Genomic DNA, 25,085 nt, shown 5'->3' with positions numbered 1-25,085 from the left:
TTTACATTTCTTTCCTGAGGCCTTCAGCTCCTCATGCTCAGGATGGAAAAAATCCTAGCAAAGGATTTTTCATAAAATATCATGGCTACACTTCTATATGGTCTTCTTTATATATATGATGCTAAATCATCAGGTTACTGTCACGTCATCAAGAAAAACAAACTAAACCAAACCAGGAAATGCACACACAAACAAGCAAATACAGAAAAATCTGGAAGAAAATTCAAGATGACATCCACATTTCCCAACATTCAAGATTGGTGACATTCAAATTATTTGAAAAATTGAAAGCTCCTCTTCACAGCTCGGTCCTAAAATATTTTAAATGATGCAGCATGAACAGTTGTGTTTTGCTGATTGAGCCCTATCTATACTTCCTCAGGGAATTAGTCGGCTTCCTTTGGCTGTGCCAGCCCTGTAAGAGCTCCATCTTCAGGAGAGAGATACAATTAAACATTCAAATCTCATTTTCTACAGAAATAATTTGTACTGATGCCAGCTAGACACTAAACCAGTTCTTGACTGTCCCATAAATATCCATGAATATAAAGGAGTTTTTTGAGTGATTGTAACTCGAATAAAGTCTGCTAACCAATATACCTGTTATGACAAACATTTACCTTTCAGTGGACTAGAGCTTTTGTGTGGCTTTCCACACTCCTCTGTCAGCTGCAATACCTGCCAGGCCAACTAATGAACAAAAGACATGGAACGCTCATTCAGTTCAGCTGCAAGTAATTCCTGTAACCCGTGTAAATACAGGGATAAAGGGGCTCGTTGGATCTCACATAAGGAGAAATTACATGAGTGAGGATTAAAGATGCAAACCCCTCTAAATACATTAACTAATAATCAACATTGAAATTAAACATTTGGTCAGGACTACTTTTTGCATATCTTTAGTACAACATACGCTTCTAGGAAAATTTTATCTGAAGTTATTTTATTTTTATTCTCTAATATTTTTGCTATATTCCACAATGTGCCATTAATAGCACTAACATTTTAAGTTTGCCCAGCACTAGGTTATTTCAGCTATTGCTAATAAGGTCTTCCAGCAAAAAATTTTCTAGCATGGATGAGTGTTAATGTGACCTGGGAAGTTTCTAGCTTTGTAAAATGTCCTTGTGGGTTTTGCATCTCCAGAGATTCTATTGAAAGAGACTCTTCAATCAGAAACATGAGGCAAACTCTTCACTGCCAAACATATCCCCCTGCAGTTATTCAAATTAATGTAATGCTACTTTACTAGTTGTCCTTGAGAAGGTTGTTTACTAGTTGTTTTTAATAAAGTAGTTAGGCAAAACTCATGATTTCTATCACTGAAATTTTAATTAACAACACAAAACTTACATATGCCTTTAAAAAGGACAAAAACATATATGGGAGGGCATGTTCTTTCAGATGTCATCTTAGAAAGGAAGTGAAACTACAGAAATGGGAAAACAGAAAAGGGAAGAAAATGCATGCAAATTTTAGATTTTCCTATGTGACTTCATATAGTAAGACACTTCCTTTGTCCTTTTGTAAAATCAGTTTTTTTGTTTGGTTGCCTCTTTTTCCATAGCGTCGCTTGCTTTATTAAAGAACTTTCCCCCATTGTGCTTTCATATTCTCTAAAATGTGTTTTAATATGTAATTCTCTACAGGAACTGTAGATGGAGATCATAGTCAAGTTCAGAACACATAATCACATTTCAGAATAAACAGTACCTGGAAGGACAGTGCAGTGGAAGTCAGACAGAACTTTCAGAGTGTGTTAGTATCATGCATTTCTGAATTCCAGCATTTTAAGACTAATGACAAGCACAAAACATGAAAGTTCCTTGGAGAGAGACAATGATATGAAAATGATAAGACTGTAATTTAATTACCTTTAAAATACTGAACTTACTTGAGAATGGAGCACATCTTCATACAGTGCATTATAGCAAACAAGATTCTAGACAGTTTCAAAGTAATACAAGCAGAAAAATCTATGCCCTGAAATTATCTCAGTGTGACAGGTATTTTTAAAAGTTACAATAGTTACTAAAAAGCATTCAATAAAAAGTTTAAACACATTTAAGTTTTAAAAGAATATTTTGTACATTTTGGAAAAATATAACATTTACATAACTGAAACATAAGTTATAGTCTTTGAAGTTTGTAATTATTCATACGTTGTCTCATACATTTTCTTTTAATCTATCCTTTTCTCTGGATTGTAAATCTAATGCAAAAGTATCATTATTCTGAAGAAAAGCTTGTTTTTGCATTAGTTTCCTGAAAAGTCCATTTGGATTTGCAAGTAGTTCCTCATGTTTCCCACATTCAAGAATTTTACCCTGGCCAAGGACTGCAACGAAATCAGCATTTTGAATAGTAGACAGACGATGAGCAATAATTAGGACTGTCCTCCCTTCCATCAGCCGGTCCAGAGCCTCTTGCACTAGATACTCATTTTCAGCATCCAAAGCACTAGTAACAAATGGGTGGGGATGGGAGAAAGGAGGATATTTGTTATTGAAAGGCAGGTTGGTTTTGTATGCATGTCGTTTCTTTTGCCAAAACTGCAAACTCTCTCTATTTGTGGTGAAGATGAACCACTGAAACTGCAGGAAAGTTTAATGAGCACAAGCGTGCTCAGTTCTCATTTCCAAGTTGTAGGCATGACATATTCTCATATGCAAAAACAAGCATTGAGAAACAACACCAAATTAAGTCAGTGGAAAAAATCAGTTACATTGCACAATAATCCTATTTCTTTTACACTAGGATCTAAGTTTAAACTAAAGATCCAAAAAAGCATTAAGCAGATGTTTCAAAATCATGTTACATGTAATGCCATGAAAAATCACAATGTACCAGGCATCCTTTCTGCTTTGCATAAACAGCTTTTATTATAGGTTTCCTAAACAAGTCACACATTCTAGAAGGCACATTCTTTTTTGTGACTAGAGTGCAATAAGGGGCAAGATAACATATAATGACAGAAAAAAAGAGAAAAAGAAAAATAAAAAGGAAGAGAAGAGAAAAAGAAGAGGGAACAGTTCCCAAATCTGAGTTTTACAGGTACATATTTTCTAAGTTTCTTTTTCTTCTTACCTTGTTGCTTCATCTAACAGAAGAATTTTAGGATTCTGAAAAAGAAAGTAAAATCGGTTACAATAAAAATTAAACAAGATCTGAATATTTATGTCAATAGAGAATAGGATTCATATAGCTTAAAACTCCAAGTAAGAATACCTACTTCATCAAAAGTGTCATTCAAAGCATTACTTTTAAGAAATCTAAATGCTAAGAGGACAAAACAGAAATAAGACTCCTGCATTTTCAAATTTTCCAGACTAAAAAAGCAGAATACTATTCCTGGATAACCATTTGAAAGATACAAACTAAAGAGGGGAGATGATTTTTAAGGCATTCTTGGCAGCACTGTGGTCAAAAGTTCTACATTCTTATGTGGCTCTTTCACAGAGGCTCAGCTACCCTCTGCTTGCAGTCAGTCTGCTATATAAAACTGTTTCAGTAACTGAAAGTAACAATGCCCTACCAGCAAGCAGTATGTCACTCACAGGTAAAAGACCTAGTACTTAAGAACTAGCATTTAAGAACTTCTCACAGTTAGATAATAAAAAAATAAATAAATAAAATTGCCAGCACTCAAATCCCTTAGAAGAATTCACAACTGAATTACAGAAAATAACCAAACTTCCATTATAAAGTTGAGAGTAAAAGCTTTAATCTTTAACTGGGACAGACAGGACTCCACTGCACCCCCAGATATTACAGTATATCAACTACTCATTTATTTTTTACAATCTTTTTACTTCCACGAAATTAAGTCTTTAATCCCATGAACCGTATAAAATGCATGGCTTGAAATACAATCAGCTTTTCAGCAGTTGTGGTAAAAGAGAACAGGTATAATGAAATTCCTATTAATCTAGCAGAACTGGGCATGCCAGGATGCTACAGACACCTGTGTGGCTTAACATGAATGTAAATTGTGCCCAGCAAGGATCAAAACTTCCAGCTGAGCATCAGCACCAAACTGCCTCCTTGCAAGGTCCTGTGGCTGTCCCTGAACCAAACTCTGTTGTTCTGACCCTCAGAAGCCCCCTCAATTTTGTGCAGCACAGAGCCTGCCCCGAAGCCAGACCCACACCAATCTTCAAAGTAAAACACAACAATACACTGTGCCTGAAATATCACCTTGTTCCAAATCCAGGCCACCTCCCCTCAAAGCTAAGACAAGGCATCTGAAGTCCTAGTAAACTGCAACCCAGAAAAATTAACCTACGACTGATAGAGATCTGAACAGAGACATGTCATATATGTGTTTAATAGCACCACATTCTTAAAGTCTTCCTCCATTCTTGACCTCATCTTATGGAAATGGGCCATTTTACAATGATTTTACATCAGTCTTGGCAAAAACTATCAAAAACATGGCTAAAATATAGGGAGAAGCACAGACATTAAGTTGTCATTACTTAAGTCACTCAGCCCTTTCAAACTTCATTAACATAAAAGATACAGTTTTCCCCTTTTTAAAATATTTTCCTACCTCTCCCACTGAAATACCTCCTCCTTGTTAATCCTTCCTGCCTCCCCCCAAGAAGTAGTTAAATAGTTGTTTGGGTGCTGGCTTACCTTGAGCAGAGCTCGAGCAATTGCAATTCGTTGCTTCTGTCCACCTGGGGAAAAATAGTCAGTAAAATGAAATAGGAAAACAGGTGTCAGGTAATTTTAACTGAATGCCTGGGCTGAGCAGAATTTGATCCATGTACTTTAGTGGGGAATGGAGGTGAGGGGTAGATTCTCTTAATACTTAAGGCAGGCTACAGCTTGGAGAAAAAAGTGGCAACAAAAAATGATGGAATTTTTACATCACTCAATAGCATCAAGATTTTTAAAATAAGCAACATGAAGACGTACCTGAAAGCAGAATTCCTTTTTCTCCAACTACAGTGTCAAACCCTTTTGGAAAATCTCTGATAAAACTAGCAGCATTAGCTATTTCAGCAACTTTCAGAATCTCCTCTGCTGTCACAGTAGAAGGATCCTCTGCACCATAGGCAATATTTTCAGCAATAGAACAGGAGAAGAGAATTGGTTCCTGACAAATGCAAACACATAACTAATATGGTAAGATCTGTAATTGTGTGCATGTGTTATCTAGTATGTCAGGTAACATAAACCCCACTTACAAGACCCCACTTACAATATACATAAAAATAATATGCAAGCTAGAGTTAATTGAATAAAAGACTAATAAAAAACCTCTTCCCCTAATACCAAAATGGACAGTGAAAACCAATTAAAAATTAAGTTGCTTTTTTAACTGAAAAAACATAACTCTCAATTCCTAATATTTTTGGAAAAGTTTAGGAAGAGCTATACATTCAAACATCAAAAGCCCTTCCTTTGTACTTTGCCACATATCATAATGGAAGGGATGGAGCACCTATCCTGTGAGGGAAGGCTGAGAGAGATGGGGCTGTTCGGAGAAGAAAAGGCTCCAGAGGGACCTGATGGTGGTGTTTCAGGACTTAAAGGGGGACTCTAAGAAAGATGGAAACAGACTTTTTAGCAGGGCCTGTTGTCACAGGACAAGAGGTGATGGTTTTAAACTAAAGGAGGGTTGGTTTATATTAGATATAAGGAAGCCTTTTTTACAATGCAGGTGGTGAAACACTGGAAGAGGTTTCCCAGAGAGGTGGTGGGTGCCCCATCCTTGAAAACATTCTAAGTCAGGCTCATTCAAGGATGGGACTCTGAGCTACCACATCTAGTTGAAGATGTCCCTCCTCAATGCAGGGGGATTGGATTACATGACATTTAAAGGTCCCTTCCAGCACAAACTATTCTATGATTTGCAACAATGATGATTCTTTTCTTAATGTCTACACAGATTTTATGGCATTATGTGCATTTAATTTGTATTCAAGCTTGCAACAGAGAACTGTGAGGTAGGACAAGTGATGTACAATGGGAAAATGTCTGAAACAAGGTAAGTGAGCTCTGTTTAAAAAGTAGTCATGCTCTTTGAATACCACTATTGATCTCCTACTGGTAATTTAAAATTAATAGATTCTTTCAAAAAGAAAAATGCTAATGTGCCAACAAGAAAGTAATTTTTGCACAGAAGCTTTTGCAACAAAAATACTCAGTTACTCTTATGCTTTTAACCACAACATTAGCCTAACAGTTAATTGCACTGTGGAGTATCTGGGGAGATGAGGGAATGAACATGTTAATTGATGAAATAGCTTATTTTTAAGACACCATTGACTTCCAGAGTCTGGAGGTTGCTAGGAAGGTGGCACTATAAAAGTAAGTAAGCGCTAACTGTGCTGTATTTTCATGCTTTCCTAATGGAGATTATGGTTTCCTGGAAACTACTCAGAGCACAGAAGGTCAGTTTTTTAAATGGCTGTGTAAAATATGATTGTGTGACTTTTATCAATACAAAAGTGTGAAGATTTTTGCTACTTTCTTCAACAAATTATAGCAAGCACTAGGTTGGTTATACCTACACAATTTACCTTCCAGTCTCCACTGCACACTTTTCTTCTAAACTAACATTTTGGATCTCTGTGATTATGTAAAAACAGACTATAGAATACTGGAACTAGCTCTAAATACTTATTTTTAGAACAAAGCATGTGCAACAGCAGTTATGGAGAGATGGAGGGATTTCACTCAGAAGCAAGATTATGTCTTTTCAAAAAGAAGGAAAGTGAGGAAAAGGTACTTGATCACAAAATTCATCCACTTGGATTTTTTTTCTTCCTTACCTGACTTACTGTTCCAATCTTTGTCCTGATCCACAGTGGATTTAACTGACGGATATCAAAGCCATCAACGGTGATAGTACCTTAAGTTAGGAAACAGTGAAGTCAAGTGTGTTTGACACGTACTGAAAAGAGTCTGAAGGAACAGCTGAGAACGACAACCCGTGGGGAATCACACACTGTACTGGATACTGGTGGATCAGAAATGCAAAGCTATGCAGGCACCACCACAAGGTAACCATACACCCCAGAAGGAGACGCAGACCTCAAGCACAGGAACCCCAACTGTTTATAAGGTTTATCTGAGATGCAAAGCATTAATTGTTGCAAATGAGAGCAACATTCAAACCATACCTGAGATAGGATCATACAGCCGCAGCAGAAGGGATACAATTGTTGATTTCCCTGTACCACTTGGGCCAACGAGAGCCATAACAGAGCCAGCTGGAATGGAAAGGCTGAAATCTTTGAAAATTGATACTTCTGGACGTGTTGGATAGGCAAATTCAACATCTTTGAATTCCAAAGCACCTCTGAATACGTCTTTGTCTAATGTGATTCCCTCTATGTAACAAAGAATAAAACACAGAAATGTGAACAGAAACAAAAATTAGCTCAGCCCTCCTAGAACTTGCTTTACAGACACTCAATGCAAGTATCTATCTCCACATTCAATCTATGGATAACTGCAAGCCACAATTCAGGACCACAGTGGTTATATTTCAGCCATGAGTGAATCAGTGTGGTATACCAATCATTCCTGAATGCAATTTCAGGTTGCTCACCAACATGGAACCTACAGGCTACCTACAGCAAGAGGGAGAATTTGCATCTTGCTAATACCTGAACACTAACAACAATCACTTCTCATAGAATTATCTGAATTAGTCAACATACTATAAACAATTAAAGCTTTGTCAATTAGGAGCAATAAAATAAAAAGGCATTGGTGAAGGCCAAAGTCCTGTTGGCGCAGAACACAAAAAGATAAACATTGCAAATCATTTATTGCCCTTTCACTGAGCCACAAAAGTCACCTGAAGCACCCTCCTCTGAACAAGAACAGTTCCTGTCACTGGAATAAAGCAGCTGCTAGGTTTGTTGCACTAACAGACATTTTTTAGTTTTATTTTCTCCTTTCAGTGGAAAGCATATTTAATAAATTCAAATACCAATCAGAGGCCTAACTCTTGGGCAACAATTCACTGAAATGAAAATTTCTCTTTGTGAAATTTTCCGTCAATGAAACCACCGTGAATTAACAACTACCAAAGTTAAATAAAACCAGCTTCTTTCTGGAAGCCAGCATTTGACTTAAACAAGTATCTTAATATCATTACTAGAAAAAGCTAATAAACAGTTAAGACAAAGAAACAAAATTTCTTCAAGCCCTCTTAAAACCCAGTGACATACATCCATAAAAAACAAATTAATGGACAGTGGGGCTGCATTCTCAAAAGATGAAGTTCCCACCAACTTTGTAAAAACTGGCAGTACTAGAGCAATACCCTAGTCATGTTTGTTTGTGCTGGAGAAGCACAGCTCAAACTCTTAATTCTTTTCAGATGCAGCACCAAGTAACTCCCAACCAGCCACAGCACAGGGTAGCACATGCCAATGTTTGGTTAAACAGTAACTGTGGATAGGAAACAAAAAGACACCCATCAGCAGCAATCAAGATTTCACTAGTTCTGCTCTTTTTTTTCCAGGTTCCCATTTCTTCTCCAGGCTTTCAGTTTAATGATAGTCGCATTGGAATGGAAAAGGCAAAAGCATACAATTCCAGATTGCTTCCTTGACTTTAACTGATGGACACACACACTGTAATGTTTCCACAATAGCCTGTAAACCTCCTTTTCAGAAAAGAAATGTGTTTGCTAAATCCTGTATTAGCAGCATAATCCTTATTATTACCACAGTAGCAAACAATCACTTATCTTAAGTCTCAGCTCCAGTTACTGCACATTCTATCCATGGCCTGAAACACTGAATCTACTGCAATACAGGAAGTCTGCTACCACAAGTCCTTCCTCTATATATCACTGTAAAAATATCTAAAAGCTATGTACTTGTCTCTTGTTTGGATTCTAGACACAAGAAAAAAGACATTATTATTTGTTCCCAAGATATCTGCTGTCATCAGCAACAACCAGAGTTCTGCAAAAATAAAATCTTGCCCCCTCAAATAAAGAAGAAATGTGGGTAGTATTACTGCAAGGAGAAAGGTGCAAATCACTGCAAAAGCAACACCTGCTGTAGCTGCATATCCATACTATTCCAAGAAGCAGAAGTCCCCTATCAGCCCTACCCTTTACTTCCTTTTATTCCCCAGTCATGCCTCAGTCCCTGATTCCTATGTCAAAACAACCCAAAAACTCAGTTTAGTATGTGTTGCTGAAAGGCCTCAAACTGTGTGTTTGCAAGTTAGAATTTATATCAACATGTCGTACTACAGGCTGATTTTCACTGGATCAGTATGAAATGTTTAAGCTTGCAATACACTTAATGAAAACCACCCGGTTTTGAAAGCTTCTCTGATAATTTCTTAGCCATTAGAGACGAGCACAGTAAACCATTCATTGGAAATATGAGATATAGCCATCTCAAAGAGCTCTTCCCTCCTCTCCTTTTTCTTCTTTCCACTCTTTTCACTCTAAAGCAGGAAGTAGTGATGACATCAACAAGAAATTCCAAAAATCTAGAAATGACCATGTTCTCAGTCACATAAATTAGAAAGTAATATGATTTAAAATCATATTATGAATTAAATAAATAAAAATAATTAAACCAAAATAATTAATTAAGCTAAACTTTTGGCTTCTAAAATTTTTATTAAAGTAATTTTTCATCATCTGTTTCATACTTAGGTAAAGTCAGAATGATTATGACTATATTTAGTTTCTTTGAAAATGATGTAAGTCAGTACTACCTTTAAGTGTTACACACATCCTTCTAAGGTATTGGTGACCCATAAGACAAAATCAACCTTTAAACAGTAACAAACCAAGAACGTACCATTAAATGGAAGTTGGGGCTTCCTTTCAATAAGTTCCCAAAGACGTCCACCAGCACCTAGTCCTTTCATTAGCTCAGAATAAAAGGAACTTAGACCTAAATAAAAAGCAGAACAGTATTATGCATCCATATGCAATGGAAGACACAGAAGACATAAAATTAGTGTTATACTTTGCAGCAGCAGCATTGAAGGATCAGATGTGTAGAGGATCTTTTATTCCAACAAACTGTTAAACATGTTAAATCCTATCTAGTCTCGTTTGAGAGCTGCCAATAACCCTTATTCACCATTCTTATTTATATCTCTAAAACAAATCACTATGAAGGAAAGAAAATGTTAATACACTTCAGCTTACGTATGTCCTTTGTCATTCACTTGTCAGAAAGAACAGCATCCAGCTTTAGGAAAATGGCTTTGCATTCAACCAGTTATATTCCCAAAACTTTCAGTAGAACAGAGCATTCTGAATGCTCTTCTTTGTCAGACAAGTTTACACTAATACAGGGGAGCCTGGCTGAGTCAGCCACAGCAGAGAGAGGGCACAAAACCTAAGGCTATAGAGATGATTGAGAAGGTGTATGGAGAGTGGACAATGGAAAGAAATGTGTCTCCCATGCCAGAATACTTCAAACAGTACTGGAGAAAGCAAAAGCTAAGGACGAGGCCTGTACATAGTACTGGGTCCCAGCTCTTAACAGATGTGTGAATCATCTGGAAAGTAGCTTGGCTGAAGGGCTTTCCAGCTTACATAAACACAGAAACTAACATCGAACTAAAAATGGAGTAATACATCGATATAAGATGTCCAATTTCTTAAATTTTTGTGTGCCTTTAAGAAGAAAGACACGGATTTAATGATCTTTGAATTCCTGTAAAATGATTAAGAGTTATTTCAGGAAGGCAGAAAAACAAAGGTGCATTTAAAAATACGCATATCTAAATATATATATAATGGATTTACTGGTTTATTTTTGCAGAGCAAGAAGCTCAGCTCAAGGTCACAAGTCTGTAAGTGTAGGCAGGGTGTTTCATCATGCTGCTGCTGAGGACTATCTGAAAGTTTGCAACACTAGCCATGGTGAGAAGCTGTCTACTTGGAAAAAAGAGCCAAAGAATCACATCCTAGAGCAGGGCATGTCAGGGGAAGGCATAAGCCTCACAGAGCAACTTCAAACTCAAACACTGAGGTTTGCAAATCCACAACTACTCATAAACAAAACATTATATAATATGGACAGCAAATACAAATTAGAAAACATTTATATTTTTCATAACCCATGTACTGTGTTTGGAAGAAAACACAGCAAACTTACAACAAAGAGGGGCAAAGTCACAGATTATGCAGTGAACTTCACAGTTGTTGCATCGACTCCCATATGTACTGATGACATATACAGAGCAGACTTAGCACTTGGAAGATTTATATGCCTTGTAGGCATCTAGGAAAGCAGGCCTCTTGTGGCAAGACACCTCTGCTTCAGAGTCCCCATGAGAACGAGCTCTGTGCAGAACTACATTCTACAATAATCTGACCTAGAATTTAAAAATATGTTTTTATAGCAAATGAAAGTTAATTTAATGATATTTTTAGCAGTGCTTCTAATCTTCATTTATTTGACATCAGCTTGTCCCATGTTTTCAAAGTGCCAGGTATTTCTCCATTAACCAAACTTCAACGATTTAAGCATAGAAGAAAGGGGGCTGGTAGTTGGAATGGGTGCCACTGGAATTTTGATATACAAGGAAGCAGGTTTGTTAAATTTTGCCCTCAAGCACAAGGGCAAAATTTGTGCTTCCCATGATATCAGGCCTAGTCTTAAAAAAGAAAAAGCTGCATTGCCCTCCTAGTCTATCGGAATTAACAGGCTCATTTTAAAGAAGAATGCTTCCAGTAAATTGTAGAGCTTCTGAGCAACTTATCTTCATTTTTGCCTGTATGCAGCCATGAAGACAGCTCTGACAAAAAGATGAACAGCTTGTTGCTGGGTCAGTAGATTACAGAGTGTGGGCTTCTGGGAGGAGTCAGTGAGTAAGGAAAACCAGAAGGTTAGCACCGAGTGCAGTATTCTGCTGGCACTTTGTTTACTCTTCCAATTGAGGACACTCTATACTGAATTACAGCTAAATGTTACGTGCCTTTCTAAATAAAGTATGCTTAACACAGACCCAAATATTTTATTGCTTTACATAATATAGCAAGTATCTTAATTTAGACCTTAAGAAAATTAAAGTAATATATACTGTCACATGCACACATTGAAAAAAACTACCTTTCTTTTGGGGAAAAAGAAGGTTTATATTAAGTTACAGATTATTATTTTCATTAACTCTTCAGAAAAAAAATAATTTCTTGAGAAGTTAATTTGGAAGACTTTTTAAGAAAGTCAGATTTTTTTAAGAGCTTCTTCCCTCCCACCCCTATAATGACTGTAATGCTTTGAAGTGAAGAAAATCTAATTTCCCGTTCCATACCTCCAATGCTTATGCCAACCCAGAAAGCATACATTAGGAAAGATGAGAGTTCACCAACTGTCATGTAGGCACTGCCCATTAGTAATCCACCTTTGTATAACACTGAGAGGACAATTAAGTTTCCAGAAAGGCCAGTCTAAGGAAAAAGGAAAAGGCAGACTTTGTCACATACATCTTAAATTTCATCCTCTAAAATGTTGTTTCACAACATTCCTTGTAATGAAAAGAACTCTCACATTCTAGGTATCTAGACATTCGGAGGACTGAGGTAGATTCAACAATTCTAACGTAAAACCAGCCAACAGCCAGCTACACATCCATGGCACTGTGCTATCCAACAAGTGTTCAAAAAGCAATCAACTCTTTTTTGGCTTTTTTTTTCCCCACGTGGAAAGGAGCACTAAACATTATTCTCAACTATCATTACCAAGGAAGAATTGATAGTCTGCAGTTATGTTCCAGTTTTAGAATTCAATTAGACAAACAGTTATGGAAAAACCCAAGCCTCCCTCCCCTACATGTGCACTCCCCACCTTCCTATGATTGATGGTCCTCTCACTGGGGAGCCAAACCTCTAAATGCTAAGGGTAGGGGAAGGTTTCCACTGGTTTAATTCCTTGAATAGAAGGTGTGGCCTCAGATAAGTAGTCCACTGCTATGGGGCATGGTACAGAAATTGAGGCTTAAAGTGACTTTATCATACTATTTTATCTTGAGATGCAGTTTCACAGCAATTTAGACTTAAATTAAGTCCAGTCGTCCCACAGTTTTATACAATTTATTCTCAATAATTTACTTGCACATTTATAAGTATTGTCGGGAGTTTTAAAATAATTGACACTTTGCATAACATGGTTGGCTTACTTTCATTAAATATACTTACTGCTCCAAAGAAGCCTGCCCGAGCTAGTGCCTCTTTTTTAGCCAGCTGTAGCACATAATCAACTTTATTTGTGTACTTCTCCATTTCAGCCACTTCTTGCCCAAAAGCTCGAACGGTTCTGATGTTTCCAATACGCTCTTCAGCTAACTGCATTGAAGCAAAGCACAAAACAGATCCACAGAGACACACAATTTGAAATGCTCACATTACAGAACGTCTGAAAGATAATAATATCACTTCACTAATCTACATATCCTTGGATAGCACTGCAAAATTTCTCATGGCTTCCTCTCCCCACCCCAAACCCCATTTTTTAAAATTCTATTAAGTTAAAAGCAAACTGCATGCCCAGGCAGTTTTAAAAAAACCTTAAGATTCTCTTAAGTGCTAGCAGGGACAGAAAAATATAAAAGTAGGGTTAAAAAATTCGGTGTAAACAACACCCATAGGGAAGCTACTATTCACAATATTCAATAACCATGTGGGAAGGGAAAAAAACCCCAATATTCTGTTTAATACTAAGTCATGCAAAAAAGACTGCAGTTATTTCCTAAAACAATTCCACTCATTTGATCAAAGCAATGCTGAGAATTAATTTAAACCTACTACTAATGTCTCATTTCAACTCAATATTTTAACTTCTAAACAGCTAAGTATTAATTCTAAAATGCCTCAGTTGTAACCAATTACACTAAGTTGTTAATGGACATTGTGATGGTCTTAGAAAAAACAAGTTCCCCTTTCGTAAGTAAAAGTATGATACAAAAAAAAAATTCTCCTTCTTTCATCTCCCATTCAACCTGAAAATTTGAATGGAACACAAAAATTGCTTGTTCATATGAAGTCCCACACCTGGTTTACAAAGGCATGAGTTTCCCACCAACACAGTGTGAGAAAGACAAAAAGAAGAGGGCTAATCTTCCTTTTAAACAGTCCTACAAAGGACATCTCAAGTTTATAACAGCTGACAAGTGGGACTATTTCAACTACAGCTTTCCTAATTATATTTCTATGCTTTATAATAATGGATTCCCACACTAAGCTTTTGAGGAAAATGTTTAGGGAACAGGCCCCATAAACATTTAAGAGCTGACAGTAAGGTCAAGCATCAGGGATGCATTTCAGAGATGGACTTGCTAGCAGAGGAAACATTCATCTAGTATGCTCCTGATAGCTTCAAGCTCAAAACCATAATCCAAGAAAAGTGGTTTCCAAATCCAGGTACCAACTTCCACAGGACTTCATGGGCTGATTTTTTTTTTCCTCACAAAGCTAAATCCTAAGCTTTATGTAATATAAGAAATATATAATTTCTTACATTTCCAAATTCTCAAGACCTAGTATCTCTGTGTTATATTGCTATGGACAAAGGAAGCATGGTTGGTTTTGAGATCATTGAATAAGTGTTACTGACATTTACCTGTTATACTACTCAGGTGCAAAACTACAGTGTCAGAACTAACACTACAGTTGCCTTCAGAAGATCTGTAACTTTAGATATATTAACCTAAATACATTAAAGCAACTTTAAAGTTAAGTGGAAATGTTACCTGTGTTGCTTCTGCAAGAGAATCTTGAGTAATTTTAGTAAGCTTTCGCAAGTATCTGCCATAAATCACAGCCAGGACAGCCAAGGGTGGCACAACGCTCAGAACAAATGCAGCAAGGCTAGGGGAAACAAAAAACTAGAAGAAAAAGGTATTGTCAGAGTTTAGCATTCAGATTAAAAATAATCCGTGGAGTACTGAAGTGCAACTTCACTTGCTACTTTTCTAAAACTAGTAGGGATTTAGTGCTGCCATGCTTTCATTTACCATGTTTTAATTTTTTTCCAGACAAAATACCCATTCTTCCACAGCATTTGGGAAGTTAGAACAAAGGACTATAAACAAAGCTGTCTGAATTTAATTTCTAGCTTTCTCACTGGTTCTCTGTGTGGTCTTAGTCAAGCACCTTAACCTGCCAGTAAGCAGGCCTACCAGGAAATCTCTTGGGGATGCCGAAAGACATAAGCTATTACACAGTTTCTAAAGTGCTTTCACAACTATTAAATAGGTGGCGTAATACAGAAGCTCTGAGTAGAGAAATATCATACAGTACTTGTGGGTAACTGAGGAACAAACAGATGGAGTCACCAGTACTCCCTAGCACCCACGAATGGGTGGAACAGGGTATTTAATTTATTGCTGCAAAACTTGTCACTTGTAATGATCATTGTTTGTAATGAACCTAATGAGGTTCTCTTCATAAGATTTACTGACATTAGATCTAATGTATTTTAATTTCAGCTTGTTTTCTCTATTGATAACAAAAATCTCCAGAAATATTCAAATCAACATAATTGATAGGCTTTATAATGATTTAATAATAATATCTTCTTCCTTTCCTTGGCAAGCTTTTATAGTCCTCCTCTTACAACTGTCTCACGGCAGTATTTTGGAGCAGAATGCATTATATAAAGTTATCTCATTTTATCTATCGTAAGATAAAGCCATAGAGTCCCTTTGTAAGAGAGCACAGAAAGCCATTGTTATCAGCAATTCTTATCAGTGACAAAATATTAAAGCTTTGAAGTTTCATAGTGGAAACTCTTAACAGTTTCTAATAATGACAATATTGGATGCTTATTTTATGAGGAGACTATTTGCTGCCTGTTTTTAACTCCAAGTAGACAGCAGAAATTACCACACCAATGCATGTGCATAAAAAATTAAGGCAACAAAAAAAAAAAAAAACAAAAACAAAAAAAAACCCAAACAAAAAAAAAACCACAAAAAACAAACAAAAAAAACCCAACACGAACAAACAAACAAAAAAACCCCACCCAAAACAAAAAAACCCTCAAGAGAAGTAAGTCAGATGTTCATATAATCCAACTGATCACCAAGGCATATTAACTTATGCCCTGCAATGAAGCCTCCATTAACAAGATTCCTACATAAACTATTCTTTACTGACAGACTAAAGCAGAAAGACTAATACTTGTAAAAATTCTTGGCATTAATTAGATATGCAGTGCTGCCTTTGCTTAACCAGAATCAACCAACTTAAATGATTTTCTATCAGGCCCTTCACACCGTTTTTGACCTGCAACCATGGGAATGTTATCACTGATTTTAGTATTTTCAGTAAGAATGAAATTCAGCAATTTGCCTACTACATTTCGCTTGATAACTTTGGGTAGAAACAGTAGTTAATGTCAATCCATCATCCTCCAAATTTTGCTTGAGTAAACATCTAGTGGCTGGCTACAGGCACATCACCTACTGCAATAATCTCTGCATCTGTTGTAGATAATCAGTGAAATACACTTGTACCCAGGAGCACACGATTGTTACTGGTCTGATTCACACTCACCTAATAGAATTGAAACAAAGGTGAAACTACAAGTAGTGTCAAGCAAGTAAGAGACCACCATACCATCATTCCAACCCCCACAGATGCTTGTGCTCCTGCCCTGAGTCCGTCTGAAAGGTTTTCAGTCACTGAGCGGCCCAAAAGGGCAGTATCTGAAGATAAGCGGTTTATCAGCTCTCCTGTTCTGGTCTTGTCAAAGAAAGCCGTTTCTTGCTTCACAATAGAGGAGAACATGGTTGCTCTCAAACGTTTCACAATTCTTTGTCCTGTCAAAAACATAAGTCAGTCAAGCATGACAAAAGAGACTTTACACAGACACCAACAATATAAAAATCACAGGATTGCACAATACCAAACAAGGCACATTACAGGGAATAGAGTCTGGTAAGATGTGTTAGATGAGATCTTTAAGATCTCATCTAACAGCAAATAAAAATGAGCAATTGTCGCTCTGATTTTGTAAGACTTTGTTAAGCCTTCTGATGTTTGCATTCTTTCAACAAACTTTCTCACACACAGTTCTGTAAATGACCTATGTTTTGCATTCTTTCATGGAGGTGGAGAGAATTGATAGACCCTTGGTCTGTCCAGTGGCATTGGAGAGGTGGCACTGTCACCCTCCAATCCACTGTCACCTTTAGAAAACTATAAATGTTGGAGTCAGAAAATAAAGTTTTTCTTTTTTGTTCCCCTCGAGAGCAGCAGTGGCTGTGTCATCATTTTGTGCCTTATCACAACAAGCAATCACTCCAGCACACTTATCTTTACACCATTAGTTTACCTTTGCTCTGGTTAAAAAAAAGTACCGATTCCAAAATCATCTCTTGGCCATGGCCAAGAATTTGTTTAAGATCATTAGATATCCTGACTCTAAAAAAACAAGATGACTCTCAGTACCACTTTTGCTTCTGTTTTTACCTGCAGTCTGCATGAGGTAGACACGTGTAGCATTAGCAGCAGCACCACATAAAAAGATTCCACTCAGCAAGGCACACAGGCTGGTCAGGCTGTCAGTGAAATCCTCACTGGGATTTGTATAAATTATGTCAATAACTTTCCCCATAAAGAAAGGAGCTGACATGGTAATGACACTGGAAACTGCCAGAAAGCCAACAGCAGCTGCAAATCAACAAGAAAAGGGAAAGTTATTCTGAACTTTCAAGTTCGTTAATAGTACAAATGAAATGATTTGTCACTTGAAACTTCTATTAAGCTTGCAAGTGCCAATTGATATAATCAGCAGTCTTTTACACCCAGTGAAAGGGATATTTTAAGCCACTGTATAAATTAACTTAGGCAAGGCACATTTTAAGATGCTGAAAAGCCTCTGTACACAATCACAGTTCTGGAATCGCTTCTCTTGTCTAGTCTTCAACAGCACCATCCAAAAAGGTTAACTTTTCACAGGTGTCACCCTTAGAGAACATTGACAGTTACCAAATTCTCACACACAGTCCTTCAACTCCTTTTTGGTTTGAGTTCTATTATTCGTGCTTGCCACTGTATGGAAGCTTCCAGTTGTCTGTTTTTGAGGTAACAATGGATTGAAGTAAAGATCTGAGAACTATGCAATTTTAACAAAGCAGAAACTAAAATAACCCCCAAATTTGATTTCCTCTTAAGTGATAATTTTTAGAATTTTTATTTTAAATTTTATAAACATTCATTTTGTTTTACTCTTTACTATTGTTGGTCTAAAAGAAAAATAACGTAAGTCTTAATTAGAAGTACATTTGCTGATGAGCAGAGCTCTTAAATTCCAGGTGCAGGATCACCCATGGAACAGCCTGTATAGCTTTTTGAAGGTGTATCACAAAGTATGAAAATTACACTGGACCAAAACTTAGCCTGTTGAACTTAAAACTACAAAAAAATTTCTCAAGCCAAGAACAAAGTTTAATTCTAAACAGGCATGCCAAGCTTGGAAGGCTGAGAGCTAGAAAAAAACACATCTCAATTGAAAACTGAACAAACTTGATATAAAAACCACAACAAACAATGACATTTATCTAGCATCATTTTCCAAGAACCAACCATACATTTACAGCAACCATTCATAGGATTGCTGCAAAACTACTAGCAAATAATGTCTTTGAAGACAAAAAAAATATACTATGCTGAAAGTCCGGAAGTTTAGATCCATTCTACTGAGCTTCTTGTATCACTTCTACAACGAAGACAGAAGCCAGCCTCCCTACTGCACACTGCTGCAAGCTGTATTTCTAACACCTGACACAGGTGGTTTGATGGCTCTTACCACCTTCACACACACATGGAAAGCTTTGTTTCAGTTTATACTTGAGGTGTAAATACAGCTGTGTATTTAAAAGGAAGAATTCAGAGTACAAAAAATGCATAGCTGCAGCCTGTGCTTCTTAGTCAAGATTTATTTGCAATCTTTCCCTTATGTTACAGTCCAGCCAGCAAGTGTGTGAAAGATACAGAATTTGGATCTTTAACTTGAAGCTATAGAAACTATAAGAAATCAGAGGAGAAAGTGAAGAACTTTCTGGTGCAAACTTATTGATCTATGCCATAGGCACATCTCATAAGGATATTACTTACTAGCTAAAAATACATGAATGACCTTATTAGCAGCCTGGCAGCACTGGTGATTCAAGCTGTGAAGCAGCAGGGAAAAATCCAATAAAACCCAGGTTATTTCCTGTCAGGAAAAGCTGGTTGGTCTCCAAGGCAGCTGGAGATGGACAAAAGCATTGATTATCAGCACAGTACTGCATGCCAGCTCAGTCTCCATTAGTCCAGACAATTTCTCAGTTATGGATGGAACAGTACATATGACTGCAGATATAAATATTCACAGAAGGAAGAGGACTGTATAGCTACACCCCTCATATGTTTCTGTCTAGTGGCTTGAATTTATCTTCAGTTCTTCTTCATTCAAACTAGCACACGTTTTACTTCCAACAGCCTTAACTGAATGAAAAGCAAATACTAGCATCTAAAGCAAACTGAAAACTACTGAACTAAGCAACATACATGTCTTTATTAATTTAATCACAAATCACATGTAAAATAAGGTTCCCTAACTGAAACTCTCATGTTGATTATACCAGCAGACCAACTAGAAAACAGCACAGTTGCCAAGTGGCTGCTCTTTTTTGTTTCTTTTAAAATGTTGACTAGTTGAAAAAATAGGAACCAGCAAACACTCATTGCATTGCCTCCTTCAAAGGAGCTGTCATGGTGATAACTGGCTGAAGGGAGGAGTTCAGTGTGTTCAGCACCCAGATATGAAGACACTCCAGTGACACTGAAGGTTGTTGCTGATAGAAAAAAAGGTCAGAGTAAACTCTGTAGTATTAGTTTCACATGGCTTGCTCTGTTACCCAGAAAATTACATCAAACAAAGACCCAAAACACACCTTTTTATTTTTTAAAGTAATTTTTTTGGTAGGCTCTGAGATGACAATAAAGAAAATGTGAGGCAGATCAGTGGAACTTAGAAAACCAGGACTTCAAAGTGGCAACAGGAGCAATGACAAGGAAAGCTGGCTGCAGTGGCAGCCGAGCGACCCTCTTGGAAATGTCAGGCAAACACTTTGCTTGTCTACTTGCACAGAAACCCAGATTGCTGCAAAAAGTGATGCCTTTATCACTATTAAGATCAACACACTCTGTTAAGGCTGACATGGCTTGCTTCTTGACAGCAAACCTGCAACTTCCTAAGAGGACAAGGTTGCCAACTGATAAACCACAACGTTTACAAGCAATAACTAGGCAGAGCTATCAAAAATCTCTCTTCAGAACGTAGACTAAATGACTCCAAAGAATCATAAATTAATTTTCTACACACGAAAACAACACCAAGACAGTGAATGTTTCTAATTTTTCTGGTTTTTACCAGAGCACCCTTCTCACCCAGTATAGTATGTAGAAGTGTATGAAGACAAAATACTTGCAAGCCTTTTTGGTGAGGGGCTGTTTTGAAGACAAATACATAAGGATTTTACCATAGATTAATTAAGATAATCCAAGCCAATCAGGGATGAAAGACAGGAAAATGAGGTATTGATGAGATCTGGCAGGGCACAGTAACCCAGCAACAGGTCACAGTAGTTAGATTTGACTATTCCATAAGCTATGAGTATTACTTCCTGAAATCTTTTAGGTACTGTACTGGTTTCATTTAAATATGGAAGGCTGGTGGGTCAGAAACAAGCTTTGGATTTGTGAGGAATATCCTTCTACCAGCAACAATGAATGTCTGTCGTTTACCAGTTATCTGTGCAGTTTTATTTAATATGTGAGGAATTTTTAAGCTGAACACTGACTGGCCTTCCACAAGGGCATTTGGAGTGCTGAATAAAACCTACAACATTATAATGTGTATTCAGGAAGATTGGGCTCCTCCATTGTTCTTTTATGGGAGAAAGATGCACTGGTAAATTTTGTATTTGTTGGTCAAATAAAGTTCATTTCCTTTTGGTGGATCCTGAACCACAATATTTTTGGGTATCAACCCTGCAAAGATATCAACCCTGCAAAGAGTCAGCTCTGCAAATACTTACTACAAGATAAAAATCTTCTTCCAGAGTACATTGTGAGCACTTAATGATGTTCTGTATAGTTCTAGGTTAGGTATGAGTGGTGTATTTTTCTTTCTGTGTTAAAGTAAATTCACACATGACATCTGCACTGCATCTATTATTATGCAAGAACTTTTTAGAACCATCCTCCTTACATTGTTAAGAACCACGGTGTTACTGTACTCAATAAAAAAAAAAAAAAAACGGTTCACAAAATGCTAGAAAGTAACAAAATAACTCTAAATTTAGAGGAGAAAGTAAAGCTTTTTTTTTTTTTAAACCGTGCATTTAACAGTAAAGCATTTAACTTGTTCACATTTACCCTGTATAGAAGACAGTCTTTATGTCAGACCAGCCTAGCTATTACTTCTTCTATATCCACAGTTCACACAAATAATGCAGCAACAACATTCCCCAAGGAAATGAAGGTCTAAGCACTTAACTGATCACAGTGATAAGCAGCTACTGTTTCTGCAATGTCTTACTTAAGTAGCTTCGCTAACAGTTCACCCCCAGTTTAAAATAAACAACCAATTACACAGAAAAACAAACTTTTTGTGACAAAGCTGCAAGGCTGCTTGGACCTTTTGTGAATTTCATACCAAACATTGACAAAATCAGAAGAAAAACTAGGGGGAGAAACAACAAAAAGCACCTAGCTTGTATTTTATTGGTGCACCCCAGATGAGAAAACACTAAGTTACCTCTACATATATATACATATAGGAATTACGATTTTAAAACCACAAGAATTCCCTTCCAAAAAATTCAAAGTACATCACCTGGTGTAATTTTAAAGTAAAATAAAATTCGGTTATGAATAAAGCAGTGCTCTCCTAAGTTAATTAAAATTTTAATCTGTAGGAAAGCAGTTATTACAAACTTGCCAAAAATTACCAAATAAAATATCTGAGATAACATTTCTTGAATGCCTCTATAGAAGACATGTGTACAAAACAAACCTTCTTACTCGGTACACATAAAGTTTGTTAGAGGGAAAGGGCACATTTTGCTATGGGATTAAAAATTTCAGAGTTCCTTGTGCTTACTTTACAATTCAATACAACTATTGTTTCCTTCGAGTGTGGTTTGGATAAAGCGCAACAGACAGATTCTCACGGGGAGAAACAAGGGGGCAGAAGAATATAAAAGGGATCATTTTCAAAAGGCATTTTTGTGGTCTCACACATACAGAGCAGGATTTAATAATTCCAACAATGGCCTTGTCCTCTTCCCCAGGAACTGAACTTAACCGAAGATGCAGGTTTGCCTTACCTGACTACACCAGATCGGCCAAGGAATTCCTACAACTACTTCTCTCCTTTGTTAAACCTGGGAGGTATTACGGGATTTACAGACCCCTAATCACTACACAAAACTATGGTCACTAACAGAGTGAATTCCCACCATAATTTTTGGGCTTCTTTTTACCACTCTAATTGCAAACAATAAAATTTAATACACATGCCACTTTTAAAATACATTCATAGCTCTACCCCGCTGTAGAAGTAACTGGACATGGAACATATTACACAGATACTTTTTTCTTTTTGGACTGTATGACACTTGATACATTTATTTTCATTCCTAGGAGCCTCCAGAGGGTCAGAAGCTCCTGCTGCAAGTGGTGTTGTGTGCCAGTGCATGGGAAGTTTGGGCCAGAGCACACCGCTTCTTCCTGAGCCATTGTATGGCGAAGAGGCCCTGCACAGAGCAAGATGGGACCTTCTCCCCTGGTGCCAATCACAAGGGGAGCAGGTCACCTTCACCTCTGTACCTGCACCTCATCACTGACACCACTTCCCCAGCACACCAAGAGGGGTGAAGCTAGGCTTGCTCAACTTTCTCATAAATCATCCTCTGCTCCCAATCTCTTCCATTGTCCTCACAGCAACCACTTCACCTTCTGTGATTGTGAATTTCAACTCACAACTGGAAGGAGCAGACAGATCATCATGACTCGTGCCATGAGGAATGCCAGAAAAGGCACACAGCACTCCACACTGGTACTGCTACACCCCTATGTTACAAGCCACCTGTTCTGTAAAATAGAAAACCTGGGAGAACTCGGCCTTCCTGCAGAACTGAACAGCCCCTGTAGACCTCTGAAGAGATCTCACAGCATTTGCTTAACAGTTATGTGGCCTTGAAGAGGAAATTAAATGTTTTACCCTTGGTTCATTGTTTCATATAGTGAAACCATTAACCTTCCTTTTTTTGAATGGGGCAAACCCCGACATACTAGGTTTTTAAGGACTAGTTTCTCAGTACAAAGCTGCAACAGGAACAAAATGCACCTGTTTTAACATATTTCGGATACAATGGGTACATGTAATTTCCCTAAAATAAACTACAATGCATTTTACCCATATTTGTTATCCCTGCACTCTACAATGACCAAAAGCATTTTCCCTGTTAGATTTTCCATCTCTCCACCTAATTACAACTTAACTAAAAATTTTCCCTTAAGCAGGGTGTCAGTAAAGAAGAATGCAACATAAATTCACTCCTCTCCCAGAATGAAGACCAACTGATCACTGAAAAGCAGTTACTACATTTCCATATTTTTTCCATCCTCATGACTTGATATGATCAAATTGTTGTGTTAGGGTGTTTTTAAACTTTAATTCAGGCCACTTTGTTATCTCAAAAGACAAAACTGCATGTAGCTGGTTTTTAGTAACTGTGATAGCTGATTACTCAGGTAAAACCATCAGCAGACTGCACAGACTAAGGGTACTTTTCTCTATTTCAAAACATAATTACAAACAAGCATACCATAACCCTGCCTGTGATAAACAAGCTGGCAGCGAGTGCCCAGTAAAGTGAACTAAATTAAATTTTCAGTTATTTAGAAGCCTTGGGTCCTAAAAGCCAACGTTAAAATAAGTGATTTATTTACTTGATTAAATTTAAATGGGAAAACCACAGTCTTTTAAAACTTCATTGTAAAACCAGCAGGTAGTCTAAAACCTATAAACATTCATTTGGATCCAAATTATGTTGGCTATATAATACCAACATGTAATGAAACTCTGTAAATATCCACTGTGAACAAAATCTTGTGCAAAGTATTTTGTATTCTACAAACCACCTCTTTATATGTCTAACTACCTCATCTCTTCTATCAAATACCATTTACTCATTCCATGGGAACTACCTAAATTTTTACAGAGAACTACAGGCCTCTCACTCATGAGAAAATGCACATGCTGTCTGCCAATAAAGATACCTTTAAAAACCTAAAGCACATAATAATTTGACATTGTTTTCTTACCAACAGCTATTATCATATTAACCCATGAGAAGAATGTGAAGAAAAGTTTGTTTATACTATGTTGAAAATATCAGTGTTAAGGGTGTAATTTATATAGCCACAGTGTTTTGGTTTCACCGCACAGGCACTAGAATATAAACAAATTTTAAAACATCTTACAAAAGTTTTGAACAAAAAAATTCTTGGGGGAGAGAATCACAATTTTTTTTTTTTTTAAATTAAACTCATCAGGTTCTCCTTTTTACTTAATTTCATGTAGTCTTGGGCCCAAATTTATTGCAGGTACATTGTGAAGCCAGCACTGAACACGCACAGAGGCAAACGGAACCGAGTTCTGTTAACTTCCAAAACTTTTGCCTTCCCTTCAAAAACCAACAGATTAAGAGATGGCAAAGTGAGAACAGGGGACATAATGTGTTTTTAGCTTTTCACATGTATGGAAGGCTCGCTCCAACACTCTGCGCTGTGCTGGGATGCTGCCAGCAGGGCCGGTTCTCCAGGGAAGCACGACCTTCTCCTTCGCCCCGGCGGCGTCCGCTCCGGGGGCGCACCCCGGCCGCGCGCCCCGGCCCCGGCAGCCCCTCAGGGCGGGGCGCCCGCCGCCCCCTCCCGCTCGGGCAAAGCCCCGGGGCGGCCCCGGTACCTGTCAGTCTCCGGCGCTCGGGATGCGCCAGGGCCAGCAGCCTCCGAGCCTCCAAGCGCGGCGGAGTGCCCGCAGCCCCGCGCGGCGGCTCCGCTCCCGCCGCGG

General features: G+C 37.6%; 1 protein-coding gene across 1 annotated transcript; it reads right to left on the bottom strand.

Annotated features, from left to right (window-relative positions):
• Positions 1-1,307: 1,307 nt before the first annotated feature.
• ABCB10 (ATP binding cassette subfamily B member 10) lies at positions 1,308-25,079 on the bottom strand. Its single transcript, XM_041423861.1, has 13 exons — positions 24,981-25,079; positions 17,429-17,629; positions 16,574-16,776; positions 14,704-14,838; positions 13,154-13,300; positions 12,271-12,406; positions 9,798-9,893; positions 7,137-7,346; positions 6,786-6,865; positions 4,924-5,104; positions 4,639-4,682; positions 3,088-3,122; positions 1,308-2,460 (listed from the first exon to the last, which is right to left on the bottom strand). The coding sequence occupies exons 2-13, from the start codon at positions 17,589-17,591 to the stop codon at positions 2,169-2,171; spliced, it is 1,722 nt and encodes a 573-aa protein (XP_041279795.1). The 5' UTR covers positions 17,592-17,629; positions 24,981-25,079; the 3' UTR covers positions 1,308-2,168.
• Between the last annotated feature and the right edge of the window lie 6 nt (positions 25,080-25,085).

The sequence above is a fragment of the Onychostruthus taczanowskii genome, unplaced genomic scaffold, assembly GCF_017590055.1.
Source record: "Onychostruthus taczanowskii isolate IOZ18803 unplaced genomic scaffold, ASM1759005v1 scaffold111, whole genome shotgun sequence".
Classification (NCBI taxonomy): domain Eukaryota; kingdom Metazoa; phylum Chordata; class Aves; order Passeriformes; family Passeridae; genus Onychostruthus; species Onychostruthus taczanowskii.
Note: the sequence above shows the minus strand (reverse complement) of the source record. Positions and strands in the feature narration are given on the sequence as shown.